This window comes from Girardinichthys multiradiatus, chromosome 12, assembly GCF_021462225.1.
Source record: "Girardinichthys multiradiatus isolate DD_20200921_A chromosome 12, DD_fGirMul_XY1, whole genome shotgun sequence".
NCBI classification, from domain to species: domain Eukaryota; kingdom Metazoa; phylum Chordata; class Actinopteri; order Cyprinodontiformes; family Goodeidae; genus Girardinichthys; species Girardinichthys multiradiatus.
In genome coordinates, this window is record NC_061805.1 from 53,043,444 (window position 1) to 53,064,994 (window position 21,551).

The window sequence follows — 21,551 nt, forward strand, 5'->3', positions numbered from 1 at the left end:
TACAGTGTATGTAAATATGTGGTTTCATTGTATTCAATGTAATATCACTGAATCCATTAGAAAGGACAGTTGTTACAAATGTTAAAACGCCGATTTAAACAGTTTTATGTAATCAATAAAGACCAGTTCCATGATTCCAGTTGAACCTGTTTAACCAGTAGCCTGCTTTGGTTTGCAATAAAGAAGTGAGGTCAGTGGTTTTGATTGACAGAACTTTATTGAGGTCACCACATTTGATCACGACTCACAGTAATCACAGAGTTACAGCAGGGGGCGCTGCAGCTTGGCAGTTTATTATTATCATCATTAGAGTTGAACACTGAACTGCTGCTGAGTCCAACATTTTACCACCAAACAGCACAGAGAAGCTACTGGGCATGCTGGGACTAACACTGAGAACACGTCACGCCTACGACACGCTGACATGGAGCTCCTCTAACACGGCACCGACACCACAACACCAAGAGAAAACCGAGTAAACTCATGAGAAGATCCATCAGAGACCAGTCATTTAAAACCACTCCTTTCATCAGAACCTACCCAGGTCATCAGAATCAAATTGTGACAAAGGTATCAGTTTAGCAAAAGGCAGTCGGGTTCTAGAAACCAATCAGCTCATCAGAACCTGGTCAGAAACAATCAGCTCATCACATGGTTGGCATTAAAGAACAGACAGGAGAAAGCTCAGCAAACATATTTTACTTCAGGTTGAAAACCAACATATTTCTGATTGGTTCCTCTGTGTCTTCTCTGGTTGGCTGATGATCACAGGTGAGACTGGCGGTATCAGATGCTCCTCAGATTAGGACCATCCTGAAGACTAGCCGGGCCGGGACTGCTCTGATGAGTAGGAAGATTTCAGTCCTTCCTTTGGTTAGTTGATCAACCTTCACGGATCAGAACCAATCACTTGGCTGTGTACCAATCATGGTACAGATATGAATCTGAACCAATAACACCCTGATGCTCCATTAAAGGACAGAATCTAAATGATTAACCAACAGAAACAGGTTTTTCAGCTGCTGTCGGGTACAACTGAAGTCCAGACTGCTGCATTGACCCAGAATCCCTTTTAGACCAGTCTTCTGCATTAAGGAACCCAAAGAAATGTCACCTTAAAACCAGGAACCTCATGAAGATTCAAACAGGAACAAAATGGCCGGGTGTCTGATGATAACTGGGAGGAGTGGGTTGATTTAAACTAACAAACATATGAATGTAATGAAGTCAAACTAAGCTCAGGTGGATCCACTGAGGAACTACTGGAAGTAGTAGGAACCAGTTGGAACCGGTCTGGAACACCTGGTTGCTAGGACCAGTCTAAACCTGTTGGAACAAGTTCAAGATCAGCTGGGACCAGTTGGAAATGATTGAAACCAGCTGGGACCGGTTGGAACCTGTAGGGCCTAAATAAAGCCAACTGAAGCCAGACTGAACCAGATGTAATCAACCGTTCGATCTGGTTTGGACCCAACCAAAACATCTCCCAGTGATCCAGGCCAACAGCAGCACCAACAACAACAGGGAGTCTAACCTGAATGTGGATTTAGATGACCATCTTGGAACTTCTCCCTCACTGGCTTTTTATTGACGAAGCTCTTTGAACGAAGAGCAAAATGTCTTCAACTACAAGATCTAAAGTCCAGTTGTTTTTTTGACCTTCTTTGGACTTATCATGGCCGGGATGACTGAGAATCTTCACCTGCATACAACCAACTGGAATCTGATGAGAAGGTCCGGATGAGGCAGCACCACTAATACACAGAACAGGGTTTTCAGTACAGACCAACTGGATCAAACCACACTGGATCAGTAAAAACCCAAGTCCAGCAGAACATGTGATCAATAAGAGCAGCAGACAATAAATAACCAACAAAAAGACTAGAAATAAAACTTTACACTGTAAAGAAACATCTCCGAACATCTCCGCTTCATTCTGGAGACCAACCAGGAAACTGAAGATAAAAATCCATAACTGATCCTAGACCAGCCTGAAGATCCAAAGCGGAGTGATACGTCATGGTCTTTAGTTTAGGACGTCTGGAGTTGTCCATGTCCACACTGTCTCACCTGTCTCACCTCAGACAGCAGATGGTTTGGATTCATCACAACAAGCTAATTATGATCATCAACATGAATTAAACGGTTCACAGACAGACACAAACACTCAGAGGTCTTCAGGTCAACCCTCGATAGAGGACTGGGGGCTCTCTCCATGGGCGGGGCTACCTTTACTGGGACGACTGGGGAACAAAATGCAGGACAGGAAAAAACACAGAGAGAAAACAAATGACAAGAAGAGTGAATCAGCAAGAACTGAATTGAATCAGAACCAGATCAAACCTAACAGGACAACTGGAGAACCCAGGAATCAGATGGGCCTGTCTAGAGCCACTGGAAACCAAATCCTTCAGACCCAGCTGACACCAGACAGAACCAACACTGGAACCATCGAGAACCATCAGCTGAACTTTCTCAATGTCTGTGAGGTTATCAGCATTCTGCTGAGATCACTGGACCAACAGAACCGGGACTAGTACCAGTATTAAATCTTCACGACTGAATTTGTGCTAGTTGGTGCATATTTGTGCTTAACTGTTTGTGATTGGGTGAAATCAAAAGGTGGAGCCAGAGGGCGGAGTCATGGGGCGGAGTCAGAGGCTGGTCTGGTGGGTCGGGATGGAGATGCAGGAGCTCTGTGACTGACAACAAACAGGAAACGGATCAACAGAGACACAAACCGGTACAGGGCAATGGACAGCTCAGTCACATGACTAACGATGACGCAGAGGAGGTGAGTGGGGTCACAGAGCAAGAATCTGATTGGAGATTGGGATGCACAGACAGTGACATCAAACAGACAGCTGACGTACCATTGGTGAACTCCTCACTGGTCACTGATTGAGATTCTGAAAGAATAACCATATATGGTCAATATGGGGGGTGGTCACTGACACACCTGATAGCTTCCTCTTTACCTTATATGGTACTGGTAGAACAGGATCACACAAACAGAGAGGACAGGTACACAGACAGACAGACAGAAACTTGGATGGATGGATATTTCTCCTAAGGTGGTGAGACGACTCAACTGCTGTCTTACCTGGGACAGCCAAAGAGACACAGAACTGTTACTGAGGGAGGGATGATGGATGGATGATGGAAGGATGGATGGATGGATGGAATGATGGATGGATGGATGGATGATGGAAGGATGGATGGATGGATGGAAGGATGGATGGATGATGGAATGATGGATGGATGGATGGATGATGGAAGGATGGATGGATGGATGGATGGATGGATGATGGATGGATGGATGATGGAAGGATGGATGGATGGATGGATGGATGGATGATGGATGGATGGATGATGGAAGGATGGATGGATGGATGGATGATGGAAGGATGGATGGATGGATGGATGGATGATGGAATGATGGATGGATGGATGGATGATGGAAGGATGGATGGATGGATGGATGATGGAAGGATGGATGGATGGATGATGGAAGGATGGATGGATGGATGGATGATGGAATGATGGAAGGATGGATGGATGGATGATGGATGGATGATGGAAGGATGGATGATGGATGATGGATGGAAGGATGGATGGATGGATGATGGATGATGGATGGAAGGATGGATGGATGGATGGATGGATGATGGATGGATGATGGATGGATGATGGAAGGATGGATGATGGATGATGGATGGATGATGGAAGGATGGATGGATGATGGATGGATGATGGAAGGATGGATGATGGATGATGGATGGAAGGATGGATGGATGGATGATGGATGGATGATGGAAGGATGGATGATGGAAGGATGGATGGATGGATGGATGGATGATGGATGATGGATGGAAGGATGGATGGATGGATGATGGATGGATGATGGAAGGATGGATGATGGATGGATGATGGAAGGATGGATGGATGGATGGATAAAACAATGATTGAAGGGGCGGGGCAAAAGAAAGATGTTTCTTTCTTTTCTTCATCTGTGCGGTTGTTTGTGGATCGCAGCGTGTCGTTCTACAGCACCAACAAAGAAGAAGGAACTTCCTTTGTGTGACTTCATTTCAACCAATCATGGATCAGTTTCAGACTGGATTTGCATCCTCATTTGTTTAACGACAGACACTTTAAAGCAGAAAGGTTAGCTTTTATTTTGAAAAGGCTTTTCAAAATAAAGGACAAATAATTCTGTGCTGACGTGGACTCACTGATCTGAACAACTGGAGAACCTGAACACCTGCTGCATTCAGGTGCTGCTGGTTGATGGGAAATCACAGCGTAAAGAGCAGATATCATGTTTTAGAAGCAGAAATCCTAAAAATACTTAAAGTTTTAAAATCAATAGATCAAGCAAAGCCTTCTGAATTCCCAAAATGATTTAAGAAGTCATTCTAAAACACTTTTCTGAGACAACTTGAAGCGATGCCTCTCTAAACCAGGAAGGCATTACCATATATGGATGAAGATGCTGTGTCTCTGTGTGATGAACACAGAAATTGAACAGTTTGATAAAAACTAATGTTTTACGGCTGAGTGGCTGCTTGTTGTTGACACAGAAAAGATGGAGTGAGACCCCGTCCTTCCTTCAATAATCATGTGGTTCTCCTCTTTCACCAAAAACGGTCTCTGTTGGAAACTTTTGTCCAAATTATAAAACAACTGGAGTGTCAGATACAAGGGAAGCAACCAAAGCTGAAGGAAGAGGACAGAACACAGTTCATAGTCTGGCTCCAGCAGAGAGCTCTAGGAGTGAGCAGGCAGACCGTGTAGCTGGCTGTAGGTGTTGTTTATGAACGTATGTGTTGCTTTCTCATGGTTTTTACTTTTGGATGTGGTTTTTACACTATTTAAAATAGTGCATCAATGGTGGCTTGCCTCAGACACCCCGTTCAGATCAACAGGTGAGAGCTTATGTTGATCATGTGACTGATAGAAACCATATAGAATCAAAGCAGGGATGAAAATGTAAGAAATATTAAGAATCTGAATATGATACATTTCAGGCTGTCTGTGTACTCCACAGCAGGTAATATTTTATCTTTGCACATTTAGGTAACCAGCGTTTAATGAAATAATAACATAACTGCCCTTCCATCCAAATGTGAAGGAGAACTACCTGAAGACAGTGACAGCGTTTAGCGGCAGGCAGCACCTACATCTAGACCATGACGAGGACAACAGACGGACGGACTGTTTAGAATATTGAGACTTTCAGCTACTTCCGTTCACTGCTGCTACTGCATGTTTAACACCAAACCTGCACAGCTCCCTGATACAACATATCCTGGCAGCACTGTTGTTCCTATTGGATTGCTGTCATCACTGTGTTGCTTTACAGGCAGACTAGACTCAACAAGGAGCTTTTAAACCCCTTGGTAAGGTGCTGGATTGGTAGGTCTCTCAGAGAACATTCCTACTGACTTCAACCTCCTCACTGGATTATTCACCAAATAATCTTTATCGTATGAGCACAGACAGGAGCGGCAGACTTCACTGTCGCCCTTCTCCTCTTGGTTGGACTCTGTGTTATGGACTGATACCTGAGATCTTTGTTCTAACGTCATCTTTCCACAGCTTCGGGCTAAACCTTGGCTGCATTTCAGGCTTTATAACCGATTTCTGGTCATGTGCTGAAAAAAACCAACCTGAGCTTAAATTCTGATGTAAAAACGATGATATCTGCTCTTTAATGATAACATACAATAACTCATCTGAAAACAGAGGTTCTGCTAGAAACTTTTATTCAAATCTAGTTTCCGGTCTTTAACTGAGGTTCTGCATGTAAGGAACCGGATTATTTCAGGTTCACATTATAGAAGAAATGTTGGCAAACATGCAGAAACCATGTTTGGTTTAAAGGATCCACCGTCCTATCAGGAACCACATGTCCATCTTCAGCAAGCTGGATGAGGTCCAGAGCCGTGTGGAACCTCATAAGGGATGGAGAGTAAAAACAGACCTCAGAGTTCTCCTGCTGAATAAAACCAAACTGGATCTCTGTGATTCAATTTGGTTTGGTGAGCTTCCGAGTGTTCGGAGCAGGGAGCAGGGGTCAGTACTCTGATATCCATGTTATTCTGGTGGTTCTCTGTTAAAACCGGTCCTTCACACTCTGAGGTTCCGGTTCTGTCACATCCTGAGCCTAAATCACATCCCCAAACTGATCCGGTCCAGTCTGAGACAGACAGACACCTGAATCTTCTCAGACTGTCTCAGAGTGTAAAGAACTAACCTGCAGAACAGGAACACGGAAAACCAGTGTCGGACTGGGTCCAACCACACTAACCTTGGGACTCCAGGAGGGGGCACTCTATTGGGCCGTGAAGGGACAGAGGGTGGTGGTCCTCCAGGATCAGGTGACACTGCGGGACGAGAAGGAGGGCCAGGAGCTGCACGGCCGCCAGGTCGGGGTGGACCTGGAGGGGCCCGGCGCTGGGGGGTCGGACTGGACATTGGAGACCTTCAGAGACAGTCAGAGTCTCTGAGTCTCCATCAGACTGTCCAAAAAGGATAGACTGGTTCGTTACCAGGTTACCTGCGTCCAGATGGCATCCCCGTCACCTGCAGCCACGAGTCATCCACAGGCGGAGGGGCTGACGTGGTTACGGTGGAGGTGCTGATGTCACCGATGATGTGTAGGCCTTCTTTTAGAGCAAAGTACATCCGGAGCATCTCATCCCGGTGTTGGGCCTAGACCAAAGACAGAGTTCGAGTCAGGGACAGAGACACTTTCTCGCTGAGGTCTCTTTTGTCTATTTGAATGTCCCACCTGCGTCTCTGAGGTCTCACCTGTTCCTGGGACTCTTCCATCAGGGTATTCTGGTCTCCGCAGGAGTAAAGCTGGGCCAGCAGGTCAGAGTGGATGAACTCCTTGGTCTGAGGAGCAGAAAGAAGGTCACATGACATCATGTTCTGTGTGTGTTTGTGAGCACCTGTGCATTGTGTGTTTCATACGTTGTTGACCATCAGGTGCATGATGGTCTTAGGGATCAGGTCTCTGATGGTGCGGTGGATGATGGACAGGTATGAGTCCACCAGGTTCCGGACGATCTCCACCTGTCGCTCCAGCTGAGGGTCCATGCTGTGGATCTGCCCGTCAGAACTGGACTCCTCCGCTTCCACCTGTTGACACACATACTATTATACTTCCAGAAACACCCAAAACCAGTGAGTCAGCCCATCTCCACCACCCCTACACCCACAACTTACCTTCTCTTTGTCCTGCAGGACGGAGACAGGAACAGAGAGACAGTAAGACAGAGTCAGAGTAGAACCCTGCAGCATCACAGGTAATGTTTAGTAAAGGTGAAGAAGAAAGACTGAGGAGTACCACGCTGCGTTCAGGGTACACGCCAGCCCGTAGGAAAGAAGCCTTCCAGCTGTCCACCTCCTCCTGGGACTCACTGGCCAGCTCCAGCTGCCGGTAGTCTTTATACACGTTCCTGCAGCAACAACAGACCATAAACATTCTGTGGTTCCATCAGAACAGAACCAGCTGCAGTTTTTGAAACACAACCCATGTAACACAGAGACAGGGTCACTGTGAGGTATGAAGTTGACCTGTGCTCAGTGCTGAACAAGGCGAAGACATGTTTGCTGGACATGAAGCTCTTCTCGATGTCCTTCAGCTTGAGGTTGTCCACAGGCAGCATGTACTTCTTCTCCTTCTCCTGCAGGGGTGCATCAATAACAAGCCAAGAGTGTTCAGGTGTCCCTCAGGTCCGGTTTACCATGTATCCTGCTGGCTGATCCAATTAACAGGGTTTTATAACACATCCAGAGCGACTGCTCATACCAGAACTTATTTAAATCAATTAAATCCGATCAGTCGGAACAATAATCAGGTCAACAGTAGTTCTGTTCAGATGCCTTGAGTCACCTGAACCACTTCATCACCATCATCATCCGGACCGGAACATGGCGGGTAGTTCGGGAACACATCAGATTTGAAGTAAACAGATCTCATTTATAAATAATTTCCACGCAAAGGTTCTGATCTATAAAAACCAACCTGATGAGAGAATGTGCGGTCCCTCAAGTGAACTCTGACCCATGGGTCGCTTTAGAGATAGGAGAAACTGGCGACGCGGATGGAGAGGTGGAGAACTGAAGCCACATCGCAGACATTCATTTTTTCTCCAAATCAAACTTTAATCATAGATCGACATCATCATAAGTTTTCAGAACCGCAGTGTTATTCATGCTTTGTTTTGCACCGTTTATTTTGGATCAATGGGAGCAAAACTGTGAATGTAAGAAGTTTCTGATGTGAAACTCAGAAGTAATCTGTGTACCTGACAAACTGTAACTGTTGTTTAGTAAATGTGAAAGAAAAATTCGATGATTACAAAACTCCTGTAGCTCTTCTCTCTGGGGCTTCTTCTTCACCACATTTAGCTTCATAGTTTAGAACCACAGATATAGAGACGGAGGTCGGCGGTCCCGTCACTTATCGCCAGTTTGTGTAGACGCCATTTTTATGAGTTATTTTGGTTTGTCAACAAGGGGAAAATCACAGGATGTGAGGAGAGAGACGAGGACACAATGCTGGGCCTTAAACTACAGAACTACAGAACAGTAGAGAATCACTGTCCATTAGCAACCTTCATGTTGATATTTAACATTCTGTGGAAACAGTTAGAACAACCAGCAGGACATGCTGAAGTCCAGCTCAGTAGACCCTGAAGAGGGTGCAGGTGTATGTATAGTTTATTTAGGTGGAAATCAAAGGACAATGTCTACAACCCTCCACCTTTAACTACAACTAACCCTTACTGATGTACCAGCTTACCTGCGTCGCACACCTTCCTTCATTCCATGGAGAAAGCGTCTATGCAGACGGGGAGAGCGAGGCGGTGTCATGGTCCAGATCAAGGCTCTCAGGAGGTCATCTGGAGGGGATCCCTGACCTCCTCGGAGTTATCATTTTTCCAAAGGCCTGATCCTGCGTGTGGTTCCTGGAACTGCAGTGGACCAAGTGCACCTGCCGGAGGCAGCCCCACCTCCCTGCAGGTGAGTGCAGCGTGGAGCTCACCAACCTCCGACCACTGAGTTGTCCACGGCCAAGGAGGAGGTGATCGTCTCTAGCTGGCAAGACCTTTATTCTGAATTAAAGTTAATTTTATGGTCCTGACCCAGATGTGGCTGCTGACTTCGGAGCTTCTACCTCCAGACTGCAGGTTCTTAACACCTTTGACTTCAGGTAAATGTGTCGCTGTCGTGTTCAGGGAGATTAAAACGATTTAGGCAGGTTCTCAGAAGGCCCTCTTATCCAAGCTAAACCCAGTTATATCGCTTTCAAGGTTCCTCATAATTAATGAAAATAATCATATTTATAATAAATATAAACCACATTTTGAAAGAACAAAGTTTGTTTTTTATATATCCAACTTTAATACAGAATAAAAACTGAGATCATATCTTTATTTTTTGCATCTTCATAAAGCAAAGATCGTTACATAACTTTAAAAGTCAGTGAGAAGCAGGTAAATTTGTGGTATGAGGCGATATTTGCACATCTATCAACACATCAAATCGGCGCCTGGAGGTCCACGCCACGAGCTGCAGCGCCGTCATCAGCTGTCCAGTCTCTGTCTCTATAACTGTGTTTAGAACCATTACAGGCGCTGCCTTTTACTGATGGGAGTCACAGTCTGCATTCTTTTACAACTAAGACTCAACTGGGTTTGGGTGGAGCAGACCTCTGTCTGTATCTGAACACAAAGATGCTTGGCCAAAGCCAGAACTTTTGTTCTGATCATTACAGACCTTATAATGCATGCTGGGAAATTTTGGAAAATCAAATAAAAGCACAGCTGCAGAGAGGAGCCTCATTAATCCACCCTGGGTCAGTTCATACATGGGGTAACACCTGTCCACTGTGACCGGACCAGCCAGGAAGCCCATTAGAACTAGGTCCAATAGTTACAATAGCTCCTTGAACAAAACACCAGCTGCTTCCTTTGCTCTGTGTGTGTGTGTGTGTGTGTGTGTGTGTGTGTGTGTGTGTGTGTGTGTGTGTGTGTGTGTGTGTGCCCTACCTCATCATCCTTGTACCAGGACAGAGCCTCAGCCGTCAGGACGAACCAGTACTCCTTGGCTCCGCCCTTCATGATGCCGATGTTGTTGATGGTGAGCCAACCTTTACGGATCACCTGCACCACAGAAACATCAGTCCGGTTAGGATGTTACCAGGAACCTAATCAGAACAGAATGTAAAGTTAACCAGAACGAAACCAGAACTAAAGATGAGCCGAAGCTTGATCTGAACCAAACCCAACATTACCCAGCATTCCCACCTCTTACACACTCACCATGATCTCGTCCTGGTTGCCACAGTAACAGAGGCAGAGAGATAGAGGTGAGAAGAATGAGAGGAACATGTGAAGAAGTAATCCACTGATTTGTCTGTAGCCCCGCCCCCTCACCTCCAGAGACTCACCTGGTTTCCTGCAGCCTTCTTCTTATTTATCTGGCTGCTCTTCTGCTGCGCGCTGACACACACACACACACACACACACACACACACACACACACACACACACACACACACACCATGTTAGAGGTGACAGTTCCAGCTCAGGTAGGTCATGTGACATAATTTTAATGACTACCGGCCAGTTGAAGGGCAGTGGTGATGAAATGCTTTACTTGTCTGGTCATGGGTCACATCACATCACCCCCACCAGCTGGCCTACAGGGCTAACAGAACCACTGAGGATCCAGTAGCCACAGCCCTCCGACGCCTCTATTTAGGCCACGCTGCTCCACTGCGCTCAGTCTCACGCTGCTTCCTGGTGGTTTGTTTGTGTGTTTTGGGGGAAATGTGTGTGTGCTTCCTGTCAGGTCGCAGCCAGAGGGCCAGACTGGGTCAACATATATCTTGGCCCTCAGCCTCAGTGCCAGGGTGGTGTGTTTAGCCCCCTGCACTGCACCCTCTACCCCTACAACTGCACCACCACTCAACACAACAACACCACAGTAAAAATGACACCTAGTGGTGGGACTTATCTCTGGGGGGATGAGTCCACCTATCAGGACGAGGTGGAGCGGCGGACAGCCTTGTCCACTGAGAACAACTTGGTCAACATCTTCCGAGACCAAGGAGATTATAGTGGACTATAGGAGGACGGACATTTCACCACTTGTCAGCAGCGGGGACTGACTTCTTCTTCCTGGGAGTCCACATCATGGAGGACCTGACCTGGGTGGTGAACACCTCTGAGCAACTGAAAAAGGCCCAGCAGAGACTGCTCTTCCTGAGGGTTCTTAGGAGAAATAACATCCAGCAGAGACTGCTGGTGTCCTTCTTTTGCTGCTCTTCTGAGAGCATAAAGACCTACTGCATCTGTGTGTGGTCCACCAGCTGTATGGTGGCTCAGAGAAAAGAGCTACAGTAGGTCAATAACGTGACCCAGAAGATCCACTCCTCACACTTCTCAAAAGGCCCCCAAAAGCCTAGAACATCATAAAGGACCCTTGTGACCGGGTCAGACCAGGTAGCTTTTTACTCAATGTTGTTGTACATGTGACAGTAAAGGATGTTCTGATTCTGACATTTAGCTGGGAAACAGGTGAGCTTATCTGATCTGACAGGTGGTACCAACAGAGAACAGTGGTGCAATGAATGCATCCGATCTGATTCCAACAAATGAAAGGTTCTTACTTTGCAAAGCCAATAAAATCCTCATGGTTGGTGTTAACATAGGCCAGCTCAATGTCAATCAGCAGCATCACCTGAAGACACATATCAGAGAAGGATGTTACCAACACACCTGAGGGCTCAGAAATGGAACAGATGGAGCAATGTGGGACTCACTTGGTCTTTGGTACGGCTCTCTCTGTCTCTGATGTGCTGAGTAACGATTCTTTCCATTTCCTCACGGAGCATCGGATACGGAGCAAGCTGCAGACAGGAAGCAGGGGACAAAAACAGGAAAAAGAAAACATGGAACAGGAAGAAAGGAAAGGTTAAAATGTCCATTCCTGGCCAAGATGTAAGACTCTGTATTGGGACCCCTGTGGGTCTGGCCCATTTTTTCATGTCAATATTATTCAATCTGACTGGGCCCTCTGCTCCTTTGACACAACATCTACCAATTACCAACATCTACACAGGTACACTGCAGCCATATGAACTCTTATAGTTAGCTTTCTGGTGTTAAAATTACACAAATGTTTCTTCTCATTTCTGTCTTCAGGTCTGACACTGGACCCTAACCTCGTGTTTCACACTGGATTAAAACCATGTCTGACTTACATGTTTCGTTTATTAATGTGTGCAACTTGCCTGCAAAGATTCTGCAAATTTGGGCAGGCACACCTGATGCTGATGTTACTGTCATTACAGAAACTTGTCTTTCTCAATCTGTTCTGCACAAAGACGTCACTCAGCTCATCCAAGAACAAGTGGTTGAGCAATTTATGATAAATCTAGTTTCACAGTCTAAATATTTCTTTCTAAATCTTCTTCTATACAATTTGAATTCTTAGCTTTAAGCATAAATGTGTCTGCTAGTCAGTCTGTTACAGTTGTTAGGTGTTATAGACCTTTAACAATAATGGTACATGTCATGAATGTACTCTTTTTGTAGCTTTGGGGACGAGGCAATTGGAAGTGGTAGCTCAGCTCAGCTCAGCTCAGCAAACCAGCAGAAAGCCGATGCCTTTAACCAGCGCCACCGTGGGGTAAGTCCATGTAGTAGTCCTCCAGCAGAGCCCATGCAGCCTTGAACTCAGGCCAGCAGGGTGATGGTATATCAGAAACATTGTCCTAGATTCCAGCCATTCACCACCAACCAGGTTTCTAACCGATGTTCTCCATTCAGCAATACACCCACCAAGAAGCCGATCTGGTAAAATTAATGGTATCTTCGATTAACTCGGGTTTGCTCAAAACATCCACAGACCTATTCACTTCTGTCTTCATACTCTGAACCTTGTGCTGACATATGGCATTGAGTGTGAAGAAATAAGAATATTTCCTCATAACCCTGCCCCGTCTGACCATTTTAATAACATTTGAGTCTAATTCAACTAAGTATCCACCCCTGAAATTAAATTTCTTTATAGTAGATCAGGGGTGGGCAACTCCAGTCCTCGAGGGCTGGTGTTTTGCAACATTTAGATGTGTTATATATATGTAAACTACTACTAAAAGTTTAGGGTCACCCAAAAAATGTAAAGAAAACCCACATTTTATTAACTAAATGAGTAGCAAAATGAATAGAAAACATGGTCAAGCCATTGTTTAGGTCAGAAATAAAATTTTCCACTAGAAACAATAATTTTGTCTTTCAAATTTTGCTTTCATTAAAGAATTTTCTATTTGCAGCAATTACAGCTTTGAGACCTTTGGCATTCTAGCTGTCAGTTTGTTGAGTTAAACGGAGGGAAGTTCACTCCATGCTTCTTGAAGCACCTTCCACAATTTGGATTGGCTTGATGGGCACTTAATACGCACCATACGGTCAAGCTGGTCCCACAACAGGCTCAACAGGGTCTAGACATGGTGACTGTGCTGGCCACTCCATTAAAGCCAGTTTGTGCTTTTCTTTGAAGAGAGAAATACGCACCGTTGTGTGAGATCTTCTGTTTCTCTCCTGGACTATCCCTCATTCCTCACAACATGAATAGACTGAAAGTCATTTTTTCTGCTGATGCTCCAGATACACAACTAGCCAAATGAAGACCAATTTTATGGCTTCTACAATCATTAGAACAGTTTTCAGCTGTGCTAACATGACTTTTTAAATGATCAGTTAGCCTTTTAACATGACACACTTGGATTGGTTGAAGGAATGTGCCACTGGAACACAGAGGTCATTGTTGTAGACCAATGGAAATATTACAACAAAGAACAGCTGTATCCTGCTATATTGGTCATTTACCACATTAATATACTCTAGACTGTATTTCATAATAATTAAAATTTATTTTAATTGAAGAAACTTGTGCGTTTTATTAAAAAATAAGGACATTTCTAGGTGACCCTATACTTTCCAGCAGTGTTGATTGCTCTAAGACTGCAAGGGAAGCTCAGCTTCCCCTAAAATGTCAAAAAATAAGTGATCAAATATAAACTGTTGTGTGTTCATGTCATTGACTAAATATGCGCTACAACTTTTGTTTAGAATCAGCTTCTTATCTCTGGTAACGACGCAGCTTTCCTCTCACTCATTTCCGCAGCTTCACAGTCCCGCTCATCGGACCCTCAGCATCTCTGGGGGTCTATGGGGCAGTGGGCTGGCCTCGGCCGGCCCGGACGCTCAGCTTCTGCATGATGATTAGATGATCTGTCTGAGGCTGAACCCCTTTTTGATTGACAGTGAAATCAGCGAATCAGCGATCTTGAAATTGAGCTTCACCTCCATGAAAGACCAGCATCCACCACTGCTTTTGAGCCATGGTGTATCTCTGCTTCAACACACCAGAATCAAATGTGTGGATCATTACCAGACCAGTGCAGAACCTGACTGTATATTCAGGTGTGTTGGACCAAGAAGACATCTAAAAGTTGCAGGTCACCAGCCTTCGAGTACTGGAGTTACCCAGCCCTGTAGTAGATCATTATCAGACAATTTGTTCTATTTTTAATTTCCTCATTATCACTGAAAAACTCAGTGGAGGGAAATAATTCTGTTTCTGCCCCTTCACAAATTGATTCTCTTGTTCATAGAGTTACTTCATCATTGTGTGATGCATTAGACAATGCAGCCCCCTTGAAAAAGAAGGTAATCATTAATAGGAGGCTCCTTGGTTTAATTCAGAGCTGCGTACTTTAAAGCACAATGTTAGAAAATTGGAGAGAAAATGGCGCTCTACACACCTAGAGGATTCCTACTTAATCTGGAAAAATAGCCTATTGTTGTATAAAAAGACACTTCACCAAGCTAGAACAGTTTATTTCTCATCATTAATAGAAGAGAACTAGAATAATCCTAGGTTTCTCTTTAGTACAGTTGCTAAACTTACACAGAGTCATAGCTCTGTTGAGTCATCCATTCTCTTAGCTCTTAGCAGTCATGACTTTATGGGATTCTTCTTAAATAAAATTGATTCTATTAAAAATAAAATCTTTGACATACTCCTGAAGATGATTACTTCATCCTCAGCAAGTGAGACAACATTGGAAATAACTGTAGAACCTGATCTGTGTTTGGACTGTTTTGATCCAGTGAAGCTTCCTGAGTTATCAGAAATATTAGCTTCATCTAAACCTTCAACTTGTATGTTAGACCCAATCCCAACCAAATTATTTAAGGAAGTGTTCCCTCTGATTACCAGCCCCATTTTAGATATGATTAATCTATCTTTAGTAAATGGATCAGAACCACAGGCTTTTAAGGTAGCTGTAATTAAACCTTTACTTAAGAAACCTTCACTTGATCGAGATGACTTGAAAAATTACAGAATGAAAATTAAAAAGAGAGATCATATTTCTCCTATTTTAGCTTCTCTTCATTGGCTCCCTGTTAAATCCAGAATATAATTTAAAATTCTCCTCCTCACATATAAAGCCCTTAATGATCTAGCTCCATCATACATCAGAGATCTGATTGGTCCATATGTTCCTAACAGAGCACTTTGTTCTCAGACTGCAGGTTTACTGGTGGTTCCTAGAGTCTCTAGAAGTAGAATGGGAGGCAGATCCTTTAGTTATCAGGCTCCTCTCCTGTGGAACCAGCTCCCAGTTTTAGTCCGTGAGGCAGACACCCTGTCTACTTTTAAGGCTAGGCTTAAAACTTTCCTTTTTGATAAAGCTTATAGTTAGAGTGGCTTAGTTTATCCTGAGTTATCGCTGTAGTTATGCTGCTATAGGCTTAGACTGCTGGAGGACATAATGACCACTTTCACCCTCTTTGCTACATTCTCATACTACTCTCCAATTTTGCATTATTTGCTGTTATTTCAGCTTTTAACTTTGTTCTCTCTTTTCTCTTCCTAGAAGCTACACCTGGCCTGACTCTGTGTCTACCTGTGACACCTTTCTGGAGAGGGGCATCGTCCGAGCTTCTGCTGGCAACAACTTAATGCTCACCTTCTACAGATGATCCACATAGCCCTGTCTTTCAGTGTTTAACCCTTTCTCTCTCCTAGACATGGCTACTGACTGAGCTTCTACTGTAACTAACTCTATGTTCTCTCTTTCAGACTCTAACCTTGAAAACTGGATCAGAGTTTATCTGTTCTTTCTTTCTAGGTGAAACGACTAAAGGAGCTACATCCATTAACATTTACTTTTCCTTCCCATAGAAAGTACTCCTGGATCAGTGCTTCTTTGTTCTCTTTGTGTCTCTGCTCTGTTCTCTCAAACCCCCAGTCGGTCGTGGTAGATGGCCGCTCACACTGAGCCTGGTTCTGGTTCTGCTGGAGGTTTCTTCCTGTTAAAAGGGAGTTTTTCCTCTCCACTGTCGCTACATGCATGCTCAGTATGAGGGATTGCTGCAAAGTCAACGCCAGTGACTGTCCACTGTCTCTACATGCTCATCCAGGAGGAGTGAATGCTGCAAGTCACTGACTGGATGCAATCTGCTGGGTTTCCTTAGATAGAAAAACGTTTTATCCAATTTGAATAAATAACTGAATCTGACTGAACTGTTCAATGGTTACGATTAATTGGAATGTATGAACCTGACTGGGAATCTGTCTGGTTCGACTGAATTAGATTGATTCAATGACTTTATAAACTGGATCTGTTGTTAATAAACACAGCATAAATAAACTGAATCAGACTGTGTAATAACCGTAGTAATATTGTGTCGTATTGTGTAGTACTCTGTAGTACCTTGTTTGTACACTGCCTGACGGTGTTGACAAGCTCACTGATCACCAGGTCCACGCACTTCTGGCACGGTTCTTTGAGCTGAGCGATCTGCCGCTTGACGATGGTCTCAAAAGCCATGTCTGGTGTGAACAGACCCGTCCTGAGGACAGAACACGGGTCATGAAACACGTGTCTTACGTGTCCTGCAAACGCACCTGTACCTATACCAGCAGACATGACTCCCACCTGATTCCGTGGATGTTCTTGATGGCGTAGCTGATCTCCTTGCGAAGGGTCTTCTCGTCACTCTCCAGCTACAGTTGAGACACATGAGAACCTGTTTACCTGCCACAGGATGCCTAGTCACATGGTACACCTGTGTGAGCCATTACCTTGACCAGTTCGAAAGGGAAGCGCTCATGGAAGACACGGTTGATCTTGGCTCCTCCTGACAGCTCATAGGTGTCCACCTGATCTCCAGAACCTTCGATCCGTTTCTCAAAGTCCACCGCAAACTGCTGCACCATTCTGAGATAGACAAAATACAGCTAGTTCTGAGTGGTTCTGTGTATTCATGTGTATAACTGTGTGGTTCTGTGCCAGGATCTGGTACTGACTGTAGCAGGGCCTTGGTCTTGCGACTAGGGTCATCTGGTCTGAAGTTCTTGTACTCCTCCACCTCCTTTTCAATGGACAACAGCTGGCTCTGCAGCTTGCTCCGTAACCCCGGCAACGTGTCTCGGATGTGATTGGTTAGTTGCTGGGGTGACAGAGAAATGCTAGGTTACTGTGGCAGCTGACACAGGAACAGGAAACTGGTTTTAAAGGTGGCTGATGTTAGTCATGGAGATATGATGGTCAGCCAACAGAACACCTGAGAGGACCAGACACCTGCCTGGACTGCAGGAAGCTAAACTGGCACCGCAGGCGGTCGGGGCGGACCTGAATGTTCACATGATGAGATGTAAGACATCAAATACAGGAACCTGCCGGAGCCTTGAACTGGACCTCTGACGCTGGTGTGAGAGATAAGTAAAGGTCCAGCTTTCACTAGACAAAAAACCTGTTAGTAAAACCTCAGAGCTGTTTCAGAGAACCTTCTGGCGATCTTCTGATGTGTAGACCAGCTGAAGTTTGAACTTTCACCTGGTTCTGACTCATTGACATCAGGTCTAAATGAGGACAGATGCTGATTGTTTACCTGGTTGAGGACTTTCTGCAGGTAGGCGGTGCCCATACGGTCAGCCAGGTGACGGTAGGCAGGATGTGACAGGAAGAACTTCCTCTCAGCCTGCAGAGCTGCTGTGATGTCTTTCTTCCCATCGATGTCCTTCTGACTGCGGTTCACCACCCCGATGTAACCTGATACCACAAGATGCCTGTTAATGTCTCAGTGTTGACACCTGGAATATGTCCTGTCTCTTATTGGACACCTGGACTCTGACTGGTCTGCTTTTTTTGCCTGACTTTACCAGAAAGCTGAGAACCAATGAGCAGTAAGGACTGGCTGTTAAGTCGTACCCCTGCGGAGTGGCAGCAGTTTGTTCTCCAGGATGTCTCTGGCGTCGGTTCCTTCATCCATTAGGTCCAGTTTGGTGACGACGCCGATGGTCCTCAGACCTGCAACACATTTACAGACCTTTACTTCCAGTCTCTGACCTCACGTGGATATGTGCAGGATGCAGGGAGAGGTTACAGTCCAAGATATAGACTTGACCTTGTGGATCGACCTCCTTTGCGATCTTCAGAGCGTCAGAGTTGGCGAGGTCAGAGTTGGCCGGTGAAACAGCCAGTAGGAGACAGTTGTCCTTAGTGACGAACTGCATGAGCATGTCTCTGATTTGGTGCTCAATGTCGGCAGGCTGGTCTCCCACTGGGACCTTCGTCATCCCCGGGAGGTCCACCAAAGTCAGGTTAAGCACTGCAGACAACCACCAGAGTCAGCATAGAAATGTTGTTTCTGTCAGATGAGTCGGATGTGCTTCAGGTGTGACTCAGTGGGAGTGAGGTGTGTCAGGTGCATGTCAGGTGACAGTTAGATCTTGTCAGGCGTAAGACAGGTGAGAGTCAGGTGGGTTTGTGTTGAGTGTCAGCTTAGTGTCAGATGTGTATCAGGTGTTTCTGGTGTGTTACCATTGGGAGAGTACACTCTCAGGTTGATTGGGACTGGACTTATTCCCTTGTTGTGTCCCGTCACTCGATCTGTTTCAGCTTCGATCTCCTGACGAATTTCATCAAAGTCAGTGAACTTCTTGCCTTTACACTGCAGGAACTCTGCATATTCTGATCAACGCACAACACATCCGATCTAAGAACATCACATCTGATAGTTATGGGATGGATACAGGTTGTCTCTGCAGCCTCACCTGTTGGACAGTTGATGAGCTGAAGCACCAGGGGTCGCCTAGTGACGATTCCTGAACCACGAGGAAGGAAGTCCCTGAGCGGAGGGGGAGGAGCTTATTAAAGACACATGTGGTTATATGGAAAAACATGTTACCAGTTAACTTCCTCTTCTAACACTATGCCACTGGTCAAGAGGGAACACCAGCACCTGTCCCCTCCAGGCTCATTACACCTTAAAGAAGCTCCAGAGAGAATGTCTGGACCAGCTGCATCCTGTGGACAGCAGGTAAAAAGTTTACTGGACCGGCCTTCGCCTCAGGGAGCCCCGACTCCCTCACTCTGGACTGTTCTCTCTGCTGGGGTCAGGGAAGAGGATCCACAGTACAAGACCACCAGGGTCTGGATCTCTAAATGAGAACGTACTGCTCATTCAGCAGAACATGAGGATGTTCTGTTCTCTTGTTAAATCACATGCAGAACATTAGTTACTAAGTGATCTAATCTAATCTAATCTAATCTAATCTAATCTAATCTAATATATTACAGTAAGAGTGATGGAGTGTGAGGTGTGGTTGCAGCTCGAGCTGAAACATCATCACGACATCCTGACACTAATGCTGGTACTGTCAGAAGACACTGACTGAAGCCCTCCAAAGTCATGTGACCTGCAGTGGCCAATCAAAACAAAGTTGAAAATAGACCATCCTGAGGGTGAAGATAAAAATAATCAGCCAATCAGGCATGAGCTTCCAGCAGGACTCAAACTACAGACCTCAGCAGGTAGTGTCCTCCTCAGCTCTCTGCAGCAGCAGGAGGAGAATAGCTGCTCAGCATGTAGATCCTGAACAAATGTGGGCCTGCAGACCAGGATGTAAGAGACCTGGAAGCTGTTAGAACCGGTCTGATGTTCTGATCCATCCTCAGATGCACAGCTGCTGAGTCTGTGATGTCTTAGCTTTGACTGAAGGGGATAAGGTGAGGTGGAGATCTAGATGTTCTAACTAGGCCACTGATCTGGTTTGCTGGGACCACAAGAAGCTGAAGTCAGGACGTCCTTGCAGATTAGAGGCCCCTGCATGTGGGCATCATGGCAGCAGGGGGCCAAAAACAAACCGTCATTGTGTCAGGGCAAACACTGCTGCCAACAGTTTTAAACCCTGGGTTTTACCAGCCAGAACCATCAACTGGACCCTATTCTAAAGGATCCTGATAGCTGCGTCACATGATTCTTAGTTGGGTCAGGTGACAAGTGAGCTGATCATCCCAGATCTCATCAGTCATGTGACCGAGCAAGTGTTCCTAACCACGTTTAGCAGCCAATAATCAATCAGAACCAGGCCCCAGGCTCAACATAAAAAGAACCTGCAGCGGTCCCGTCCGCCGCATCATGGCTCTGTCGGTTGTGGCCCAGTCTGGTTCGATTCGGTCAAACACAAACACTACGCTGGACTTACTTGCCCACAAAATTCTCCAGCACCGAGCTTTTCCCGGCGCTCTGTCCGCCCACCACCGCGATCTGCGGCAGGTCCAGATTCGCGTTCTGACCGATGGAGGAGAAGGCGTCCTGCAGCTGGTTGACCAGCGGGATAAGATCCTCCATGCCCCGGTTCCCCATGACTGCTGTGGGGGGATTTGGACCGACAGGTGATGGAGGTTCGGTGGATGGATGTTGAGGATGCTCCTGTAGCTGTGACCTTCAGCTCCTCCTCCTCCTCCTCGATGTTCTGCTGCTGCAGGGAGGAACCACACACACATCCGGTACACGTCTTCACAATAAGAGCCCCATTCGGTTTGATTTGGGAGTTTTGACTTGAAAAATATCCCGCTAACATCCTGTGACGTCAGACTGCGGGTTATTATCAAATGTTGAGTCAGATGTTTGTTAGGATCCACCCAGCAGACCAGGCTGGAAGAATATGGAAGCAAATCGTTACCATATTTCAAATGAAAAAGCATTTCCAGAAATACTTTTACATTTTAAGAATGTGGCTGCATTGTTTAACTCATAAATAAAATTAATAATCAATCATCCTATTTTAATTTTCTTCTTCATGACTTCACATTTTATTCCATAATCAAAAAGAAAACAAAGCAGACATTGATTTTTCGTTTTCGTGGTCTGTCCGTAAAGTTCTGCCCAGAACTTGAAAACGAAAAAACATTCCGAGCTGCGGGCGCAGCAGAGTGACGTCAGCAGCCGCTCTTCCTCAGCTCCCCGCTGACCGAGCTACCCATCTTGTTCGGTAGGGGGCGCTGTGCACGTCTGCATTGCATTTCATTGCAAACGTGCTGAGAAATTGATTGAATTGCAGCAGGACCGAGCTCAGTTTGTGGCAGTTTCAGGAAGAACTGGTAGTTCTGGTGGCATCCTTATGGCATGCCTGTCTAGATGTTTCCTCAGGAAGCTGAGTGT

At 45.5% G+C, this 21,551-nt stretch overlaps 1 protein-coding gene across 2 annotated transcripts; it reads right to left on the reverse strand.

Moving 5' to 3' along the window:
- Positions 1-198: 198 nt before the first annotated feature.
- LOC124877126 (dynamin-1-like) lies at positions 199-20,890 on the reverse strand. Of its 2 annotated transcripts, none has more exons than XM_047380144.1 (23): positions 20,593-20,890; positions 19,159-19,232; positions 18,926-19,075; positions 18,510-18,713; positions 18,314-18,412; positions 17,994-18,154; positions 17,410-17,552; positions 17,185-17,320; positions 17,039-17,106; positions 16,814-16,952; positions 11,846-11,932; positions 11,693-11,763; positions 10,469-10,520; positions 10,341-10,352; positions 10,068-10,181; positions 7,588-7,697; positions 7,358-7,469; positions 7,237-7,248; positions 6,982-7,149; positions 6,817-6,903; positions 6,563-6,717; positions 6,314-6,487; positions 199-2,702 (listed from the first exon to the last, which is right to left on the reverse strand). In XM_047380144.1, the coding sequence occupies exons 1-23, from the start codon at positions 20,751-20,753 to the stop codon at positions 2,642-2,644; spliced, it is 2,550 nt and encodes an 849-aa protein (XP_047236100.1). In that variant the 5' UTR covers positions 20,754-20,890; the 3' UTR covers positions 199-2,641. The 2 variants fall into 2 exon arrangements, with proteins under 2 accessions (XP_047236100.1, XP_047236101.1); XM_047380145.1 differs by having other exon boundaries at positions 199-2,243; positions 20,593-20,889.
- Between the last annotated feature and the right edge of the window lie 661 nt (positions 20,891-21,551).